At 42.5% G+C, this 10,025-nt stretch overlaps 1 protein-coding gene across 1 annotated transcript in view; it reads left to right on the forward strand.

The window, feature by feature from the left end:
* The window catches only part of NDUFA10 (NADH dehydrogenase (ubiquinone) 1 alpha subcomplex, 10, 42kDa), a 40,991-nt gene that overhangs the window by 24,362 nt on the left and 6,604 nt on the right, over nt 1-10,025 (forward strand). The window contains exon 8 of the mRNA XM_010291855.1: nt 2,216-2,324. Coding sequence (XP_010290157.1) covers nt 2,216-2,324 — 109 coding nt within the window. The remainder of the gene's footprint in view (nt 1-2,215; nt 2,325-10,025) is intronic.

The following is a 10,025-nucleotide window of genomic DNA, read 5'->3' on the forward strand; positions in this document are numbered from 1 at the left end:
GAATGTGGTTTTGTGGTTAAAGGCATTGTTGTGGCAGGTGTCTTTGGGTGGTGCTTTTAGTATTCAAAGTTATTTCTTAAGGTACAGAGCAGAGCTGAAGCTGGAGAATCCATCTTTGGTAGCATTAGGTTTGAGTTTTGTTTGGTGTGCACTGGTTTCTTTGGAGGCAGTGGTTGTGAGAGCAAAGAAGTTTTAAGAGCATCAGGTTTTCCATCTTGGCCACTAACTAAAATAAATTGTGCCTGGGAATTGTCCTCTACAATTGCCATTTGGCTGAGATTCATGAAGGAATGGATTAACTGCAGACTAGTTGACTACTGCGCTCAGTTTATGTGTGTCAAGTTACGTTTCACGTATGTCTGGGCGAATTTTATCTGCTTTCTCCTACAGACTTGTAAAGTCCAGAACATCTGCTGCTACTTGGCGGAGAGCAGACTCTCCAGTTTCTGTGGGAAGAAGGGACAGAGATGTTTATTTACTGATAGTTGAGTTGGATCTTCCACAACCTGTGCTGTTAAGTCTGAGCTCAACAAGGTCTTCAAACACTGCCTGCATGTGGTCCTTTTCAGACCAAAACTCTTAGCTTGCTGTTTTGACCACCGCTTGTCTCAGTGAACATGCAGATTAAAGGTCACAGTGTCGGTACTGATTACAAGGGTGGTTGCAGGATGGACTGCACTTAAGTAATGAAGAGCTGGTACCTGAAGGGCTGCCTTCTGCTGGGGTCTGTTTATTTTAGTTCAAGGTTAATTGCCAGTGGGTATTAGATTCCGTCTTGCTAGAACCCCAAGAGAGGAGACTTAACAGGTGCAAATGTGCTGTTCCTGAAGTGTGCTGGGATTCAGAAGTGAAACTGGTTTGCATCATCAGATCACTGTTTTGGGCAAGCTCTTCCATCCCAGCTCAGTTATTCCCAGCTGTCCTGGAGTTGGGAAGGCTGGGAGTGGCCCACAGGAGGGCCAGTGCTAGCATGTCATGAAAAGAACTCTTGCTGTGTTGGTAAGGAGGTAAAGGAGGGCTCATTTTCCTGGCTTCCGGCACGTGAAATACACATTTAATGTATGTGAAGATACATAATGTAGTAGTTTATAGGAAGCATCTCTGGTGTTCATCCTGGTCTTGTCAAAAGGTATTTATCCTTACCTTCTCCCATGTCAACTTTTACTAGATTATTGTATTTCCTCACTTATATGTCTGTAGTAGGATAATTTACAGTGTGCGTGTTAGCATACATTAGCAGACTAGTTTACTTGTTGAAACTGTTCACTGCTGTGAGGTAAGGTCCCAAAATTAGTGATTTGGGGAAAAAAATGAATTGCCTAAAGATGATTAGCTCGGGGCATATGCTTTACGTGTATGTAAATATTTGTAAAGAAATGCAATTCACTGAAAACAACACAATTTGCAGAGTTTCAAGTGTTGAATTTACAGTTTGGTCACTGTCCACTGCAAATGGCTGTATTTTTTGCCAAATACGCATAGGTGGCAGTGTTGGTCTATGTATGATACTGGTATGCAGACGGTGGTTTTCTAGCAGTTTCTCAGACATTTTAAGTTTGGGGTGTTTTGAAAGCGCTGGTGTCGTGCAGCATGGATCTTTGGTGTATCCTGATACCTGTCGTTATAGCTGCTGCAGCAAGCTTCCCCTGGTTACTCCCAGGCGGAGTGCTAGGGGCACTGCCTGCTTCCAAGCCTTGTGATTGCCTCAGTGTTGATCCATTTAGGATGGGAATTTGGGGAAGAGCACCACCTTACTTTAATCTTTGTGAGGGTTCATTTTTTTTGAAAACTAGTTGAAGAGGAGGCAATTAAATGAGGTTGATACAGCAAGATAGTGTGTGAGGTTGAACAAAACCACTGATTTTACCTTGCTTATATAGGAAAGCAAAAAGCTAGAGGTGCCTTATGGAAAAGGCTCCCAGAAATGACAGAGCATCTCCGGGGGGGGGAAAACCTGGAGGAGGGAATGGAGAAGCTGGAGCAGGAACAAGCTCGGAGGCAAGGGTGAAGAGGGGAAGAAACACAGTAGCTGTGTGGCGAAAAGGACTATGTATTCATCATAACCAGAAAATAGACAAAACCTGTGGAAGTATTATTTAACAGAAAAGTAGTTGTTTAATATTTGGTCAAACTCAGAATTGATGTTGCTGTCTTTGGGGCAGGATGTGGACTAACTGCTCCTTTTTCTTTCTTTTCCTTCTTTCTTTTCCCTCAGTGTTCAGGACAAATCTGGAGTGCTGGATCCTGTAGCCATCCCTCGCTTCATTCCAGAAATCACAATTGGAGGCAGTGAATATGATAAAATCTATTACGAGTATCGATCGGTAAGTAATACTGGAAGGGGAGCAGTTGTATGATAGCCAGGCAATCGTCCCTGCCAAGGTGTAAGCGCATTCGTAAGTGTCCTGTGCATAGTCTGGGTGTCAATCTCATGCACAGGGATACACATTTCTAAGAGCAGGTTCTGGACTTTGCCCAGATCCCTACCTTTTTTGAAGTCTAGCTTCCCCACAAGAGGGATAATGAAGCAAATGTTTTGTTTCGTAAGCTGATTTTCTTTTTTGATCTTTAGATGTGGACTAAAGGATAAGTGGTTTTCATTTGTTTTTGTTTCTCCTGCCCCGATTAGTCTCTGACCTCTGAGATCTAAAATAATCCTTTGAGTCAAACAAGAAAATTGGAAACCCATGGCGACTTCTATAAAGAAGACCGCTTATAAAACGCTTCGGGAGGGGGTGTTTTTTCTGGAGTAGGCTGAGGAGGTATGAATGTTACATTGCTTCTCCAAACTGTTGTTGCTTTAAATAGTGTGTTTCTGTATGCGGGCACACATCCAAAGCCTGTTGTGGCCCAGCGCTCTCTTACACCTCATGCAGGCTCCCACACAATGTTTTAATTAGCTGCTTGCCTTTCTGGTTCTGGAGACAACGGTTTCCAATTGACTTAGCACTTTGCCCTATCACTTATTATTATTTAGCTGGTATGGGGTCTTATCTCACAATGTGGTGTTTTCCTAAGGCCCAGGTATTGTAAATTCTCATTAGAGAAGTTGTGGAACTGATGACAATTAATACTGATTGGACAAACTGAAGTTGTAGGTGATGGTATATTTTCAAGTTGGGTTGAAATCTTCTCTGCCGCTGTTTCGGTTGGTTGGGTTTTTTTAAGCAATTGCTGAAGACAAAGGAAGGAAGATCTATATAAATTGTTGTAAACCATGATTTGCATAGTCAAAACACTATAATTTTTCTGTTCCTGTGAGTATACAGTCTCTTACTGAAATTAAAATGTAGGAGGTTGGTGGACTTGTTTGGAAACTCTGGACTACCAATGTTTTCTTCTGGAATAGTTAGTTCAGAAGTCCCTGTGAATATTCAACATAATTCGTTCCTCCTCAGCTAACTATGCAGTGGAGAAGCTCCTGGATTCGTGCTGTTCTGCCTTTCCAGCTTGTAAAAGGGGCTAAAGCTAAAGGTTAAAGCAGCAGAAAGCATCTTGGTATTCCTTGAGGTTGTCTAACGGGTTGGAAAACTCCCTGGTCCATCTGAGAAATTACTATCAGAATTTTGTGCTTCTTGGTATCACTTACATTTTTAAGTCCAAAACTTCAAGCTCTGACTAAGGATTTTTGGAGTCCTTCACTCCAAGAGACGTCTGCGTGTGTGCAGCACATTTCAGAAGGATCTGCTGCATGACTTGTCACCAGCATGCAACATCCATCTGTACTGATGGTGCCTTTCTTCCTGAAGATGATAGGGGTTTTTTTGGCTGAAATGTCACTTTGCAGTGGAACTGGGAATTATTGAGGCTGCCTGACACACAGCTAGATGTGACCTTGGTGCTGCGTGCAAAGAACCAGGAGTAATACTTCTGAAAGCCTTTTTTTCTGTAACTGTACAACAGCACATTCCTCTTTGTGCTGGCAAGAAACTGAGAACGCCCCGGCTTGTCAAGTAGCTGGCTTCCAAGGGAAAAATGTGGCTTGCCTTGCAGATGTAGCAAAGGGATGCTTAGGAGTAGGAATATGAATACCTGGGAAGGCAAGTTGAGCTCTTGGACTGCTCTGCTCAATGCCAGTTAGTTGACAGCAGAAGCTGAGCACTGTCAGTGCAAAAAAACATTGCCAAAATATAATCTCCTTTCTGCAAGCATGCTTTTAGGCCCTGATTCAGGAAAATACTATGGAAAGTGATAATGTCCTTTGGAATAAGGAGGAGTTGTACATTTCAGGAAGCATTCTGATAAATTCAGGCAATATTAGCTACTCTTTTTCTCTCTTCTGAATGCTTAGATGCTGGTAATCCTGCAGGATGGGGGGTGTCTGTAGGCACGGTGCACAATGCAAAAGATGCTGAATTTTCCTACTTCCCATAAGCCACTGGAAAGGGAAGCGCAAAGCCAGCCCCACCTGCCATTTTATGTTCTAAGAATTGAATTCTTTATGTTAAAACTTTGAAGAGCTCCGTTTTTCCCTCCAACTTTGTTTAGCAAATGAAGGCGTGAATTTCTTTGCAAGGCAAGGCTTACATTCAAGAGGTAATACAGCACGAGACCAACCAGTGCAGGCAGAAAAAGCAGATAAACTTCTAGACATTCAAATCCTGGCTACAAGGTTGCTGGATCTAAGGAGAGGGAATTGTAAGCCTTGCCTTGCCCATGTCTATGCAGGGATGGTTACAGCTGTGCTACCACTTTTGCATTTGAAGACAGATAAAGGTTTTAGGCTCACATGACTTGTAAGTAAAGACTTAATTATGGTATAATTACAGAACTTTAACTTTTCCTTGTGGGAAATACGTGCTTTTAAAGTTAGCGTAATGATGTTTACCACATAAATACAATGATTTGCGTAGGGGATTTTTTCCTCGGCAATCCTGTAACTAGTCATAAATCCTTGATCATACCAATAGGCAGCTAACTGCTGTGCTTTTCAGAGTTGCATGCACACAATTCATGCTGCCTAATGATGGTGGTTTTCAGGGGTTCGCAAATTCCAGGCAGAAGCTGGTTTTTGTTCAAAATATTCATTAGAAGCAACTGAGGAGGAGGAAACACTCTTCAGAGTCCAAGCTTTTAGTATGTGTGCCTTTCAGTAAAATAATGAGGTAGCCACATACAGCTCTGAATACTAGAAACTCACTTTTTTATGTATATCCTCTAAATTTCTTCTGTAAGTGTTCTTTTCACATGTGAGGAGGTGGCTTCCTGCCTCCTTCTCTTACCATAAAGTCATCTGGCAGGGTTCAGCCGCTCTGTTCAGGCATTCATAAACTTCTAAAGATGCTTTTCTGGCAAGGGAAGAGTAACCTTTTAGTCAGGTTCTGTAGATCAGAGATAAGCATGTTCGTTCCTAAGTGAAGCAACATTATTTTAGGAACTGTCAGACTAGTAAAGACTTGACTACTCTTTTTCCTTAACAACTGCTGTATCTCTCTGCTTTATTCCAACCACACACAGTCCCCATGGATAATGCTCCAAACTCCATGTGTGCCCTGCGAAGCTGGAGCACTTAGACAGATGTGTTTGCAGAGAAGACGAAAACAAATGGTTCTGTTTAATGGAATCAGTGTACTTAAATAATATACTTATGTACTTCACACTCCCGAATGTTGTTGGCAAGTCCTGCTGAATCTCCTAGGGGTGGTGAAAAAAGGCTTCTTCTACGTGCATGCTCTTTTCTGTATACATAAAAAGTGCAGCTGTCTAAGTTTCATATTTAAGTCATCACCTACATCTTCACCTCTGAAAACAAAGCTGGAGAACTTAGTCTTTGCCACCTCTCCCTTCACTGCAGATCGTAAGGAAATGATCCGTATTTCATTTATAAAAACAAACAAAAAAAAAAAATAGTGGGCTTGCTTATCACAAGGTGTACCAGAGCCTGAAGTCCAGAGCCTGCTGGTGTCCACTCCAGGTGTTAGAGTGGAGAATTCCTTCACTAGAAAAGGTGAAAGCAAAATGGTTAAAACCTAGTCTCCTCTCTCATGTCATCAGCCCTAGCAGAAAGCATTTGCTCTAACCCACTCACCCCAACCCTGGTTCACGTAACCCAGCTTTGCTGTTTGTCCAGTGGCTTGCCCCAATGTCTTTAAACACAAGTCTAAGAAACCCTGAAGGGTAAAAGGACTATTTTCAGCAGTATGCTTAAAAAAACCCTGTGGCTTGCATCTCATGCTGTAGGATTTGTTTGGGTGGTTTTTATCCCTATTCTTTCTCCAGGGTGTAAGATTGCACAGTGGGAGGGGTATCCTATCCTCTTCATAGTTTGCTGAGGGGATTTTTTTAAGTGTATGTGCTGGTGTGTATATTAAAGAAAATGACCAAATGCTTGTGCACACAGATTCTTCTTCAGACAAGAAAGGCCTAGGCATCTAGAAGTTCCTTTTGTACTGAGGCAAATCCCATATCAAAATGTCGTATCTTTTGTTAGCTTAACTTACACAATTAGAAAAAAAGGAAGTCAGGGATGTGTACCTTGCCCTTGAAGCAGACAGATATGATGAATTCTTTGAAGAATATATTCCACACTCTTGAACTACCTTCAAAGACGCTTCCTATCCCAGTATGACTTCCAGCTCCAGTGAGTGCCTGTGCCTGGGTGTAAGGCTTTCTTAGATCAGTTTTAGTCTGAAGTGTCCTTCTGCTCTTGTATCAGAATGGTGAGCCACATGCTTCCCTTCCTTTCTTTACCCTCTTACTGCTTTTCCCCACCAGGCACTGGCTGTTTGCACACTTCAGCTTCCATCCCCTGGCTCCTTTCTTTCGAGCCATCTAATTGTGTGATGTCCTTTTCTGTGGTGAGATAAGTTTTGCACGTGTGCTATATTCACTCCATGAGGGAAGCAGAGGCTTATTTGGCACTAGTATTGATTCTGCTTTGTCCATCCTTGTTGGTGCAGCTCCATGCTAAGCAGACACAAAATGGGTGGCTCAGATTTTTCTGCCTAACGCTTAACTCGTCAAGAAAGCAAATAAATATGCTACTGAAAGGTAAGAGAAGGCTCTGGTTTTCTTTTTCCCCACCCTTCTCTGTTGGTGGAAGATTGCTTTTGGAATACAGGGATGCTGACTGTGAGGCAAGGGAAGCTTGAGCTAGTCGAAGACCTAGCTACTGCTACAAGGTGCAATTTGGCTCCCATAACTTGTGTCTTTGGCAAGTCCTTTCAGTGTGAAAACCTGGCAGGGATTTTTTTTTTTTAATTCCCGGACTAGTCTTATGCTAGATTCTCAAACTGAATGGGTTGCTGGGGTTAGGTGAATAGCAGAGCTGTGGAAGGGGAGTAGCAGCAGTGTGTGGCTGGGATGGGATGGCTGCCTATCCACAGCAGCTGCACCAGCTCAGCTGCCTTGTCAACCTGCATTTTTGTATCCAGCTCCTCATCCTCCTCCCTTCTGCTCCCAGACCTAGGATTGTGTGGCTGGCAGTCCCCTGCACTCTTGCATAGCAGCAAGTGGAGAAGAGGCAACAGGTTGGGGGGGAGGAGAGTCCCATGCTTTTTCACCAGGCTTTTTATTGCCCTCTTTTTCATGAGGATTTCACTTCCTAAGGTTGCATTTTTAAGTGTATGCTGTCTGCCATGCCCCCAGTTATTTAGGTAGTAGCAGGGAAGCAGCTGTAACACAGTGAGCTTTCGAGTGATGGGAAGGTGAGCCTGCCACGAGTCAACTCTCAACCTCACAATCCAAAAATAAGAGTATTGTAAGAGCATGGTTTATAATGTGAAGATCATAACTGCCCAAGAGGGAGAACATTAAGCAAAGACTTTCTCTAGTGGCCCAAGTTGCATGTGAAGTGCAGCCCTGACCCTTCTTGGCAGCTGTGGTTGCAAGGGGCTGAAGTTGACTGCTGGCAAATGGTGGTGGTGGTGGGGGTGTTGGAAGTCCTTTAGCGTTCCCATCTCCTCTGAGAGTGCGGAGCACTCCTAGCTTACCCATCAATCTCCCATTTAAAATACCTTGAACTACAAAAGAAATACTTGAGCTTTCAGGAAGCCGGAGTCTGGATTAACAGGGAGTGTGTGTGTCAAAATGACACATTGAGGTTTAATGTGGTGATACTGCGTGACAGGGTCCTCAACGCTTGGCCTTTGGCTGCAGATTTTGGGTTAGAAGAAAAGCTACAGGCTTTGAAAAAACCCTTTGACTAATTCTATGTGTATGCACAGAGGACATTACCCATGCATACATCCAAAGTACAACTGCTGCAATAAGCCTTATCCAAGCCATGAATTGTCTTCCATGGTACTCTTGCCTTTGAGGAAGTAGGGAGGTTAGGATATCTTTGTTCTCCATGTTTGTGATTGTATCAAAGACAGCCGCTATGGTAATAATCTTCTGTTTTCTCTCTCCTGCCATTTTTTCTTGGCTTTATGAAGTTTTCTTCTTTTTTTTTTTTTTAGGATCAAGGTCTCCCTTCCTAATTCTTAATTTACTGGAGGTGTTTGACAGCTGTAATGCCCAGCCCTGTCTGCTCTTGAATCCAGGAAGGAATGAAAACAGACACACAATAAATTAGGAAGGGCTTAATTTAATATTTTTTTCCTGTTTTATCTCTGCAAAAATATTTTTAGCCTTTTCTAAAGTAACAAGAAGCTGCCTGGCTAAATATCAGTAAGACCAGAAGAACCTGAAGAATAACTAAAACTTAAGGATGATGAGGTGGTTCCTGAAGGGTACCTGGAAAGGGGTGGGAATAGGTATGTGATCTCTTCTTCCCATCTTCCCACTCTCCAATCTTGTACATAAGAAAGCGTGAGAGCAGCCCCTCTTCCGCTTTTTAAACATGTAGCTTCTCTACCCTGCTTCCCTTGAAAAATATCATGGGTGCTTGGCAGGGCTATCTATCCCAGATACAGGGGGGAAGGAACCCGAGAGACCTTGGTCTTGGTAGTTGCGTCTGTTTTGTTTCAGATGACAGACCATGCTGTCCTGGGCACTGGGTACCTGTGTAAATCAAAAAGACAGTAAAATCCCACTGGCATTAAAACAGTCCATTTCAAACTTGACAGTCTGCCACTGAGCCCTATGAAAAAAAACCACTTTTTTATGTGGAAGCACATCCTTCCTCTCCCAAACCCATTTTAATCCAATACCCAGGTAGAATGTGATCCCCAGGGTAGACATCTATTAAATAAATAAAAAAAACCCCGAGGAAAATAGCTTGGAAGGAAGATCTTTTGTTAGTGATTAAGCAAAGTGGAGAAAAGTTGCAGGTGAACTGCTCCCACTCCACTCTTCTGTATTTCCTAGGAAACTCTAATTTAAAAAAAAAATCCAACCCTCAGAGGACAATTTCATTGTGGTATCTTCTGTTGAAAATCATCCTGTAGATCAGGAAAAGGTTTTGGCAAATGTGTAAGAAGGATACTTGGATTTATTTCTCGCTCTCCCTGCTTTGCTCCAGCTTCTGAGGGGTAACATCTCCATGGGTCTTAAATTGTGAAATAGTGTCAGTTTGAGGTGTTTAACTGTGCAGGTGTGATGGGACAGTTTTGGCTGGGATGACATTAGTATGTTGTTTGCTTTGCTTCCTGATGGCATTTTTCTTCTGATAAGCGCCTTGGGGCTTTTTAATCTGGAACTGGCATTGCTGAGACCTGCTGCTACTTTGGGTGACGTAGCGTAAGGAAAGCTATTGTAAGAAGCTTTTTAAGCTTTTTGCATTTTACTTGTCCTGTTAGAAAAGCAAGTCTGCAGTTAGTGTAATACTTTATCTGGCTTGAGTATAGTTACTTGGCTTTTTCTTGTGATAGGTTTGCACTCTGTAGTGGATAACTGGCATTTCTAACAAATTTGTGGAGAAAAAAACAAAGTAGATATGATTTTGCTGCTATGGAGAGTAGTCTTTGGGGCAAGTAGGCACTGTGGGGAAAAAAAGCTGAAACAAAATATTTAGCTGTACTCTGTTGCGTATTTATTCTTGGCTGTCCTGCAAAAGTAAGGCTAGAGATATATGTTAGATTGTTTATGGTGTTTGTAGTGGTTCAAGTTGCAAGTCACATTAATTTTTACAAAATCACATTCCT

Source organism: Phaethon lepturus, unplaced genomic scaffold (assembly GCF_000687285.1).
Source record: "Phaethon lepturus isolate BGI_N335 unplaced genomic scaffold, ASM68728v1 scaffold25287, whole genome shotgun sequence".
Classification (NCBI taxonomy): domain Eukaryota; kingdom Metazoa; phylum Chordata; class Aves; order Phaethontiformes; family Phaethontidae; genus Phaethon; species Phaethon lepturus.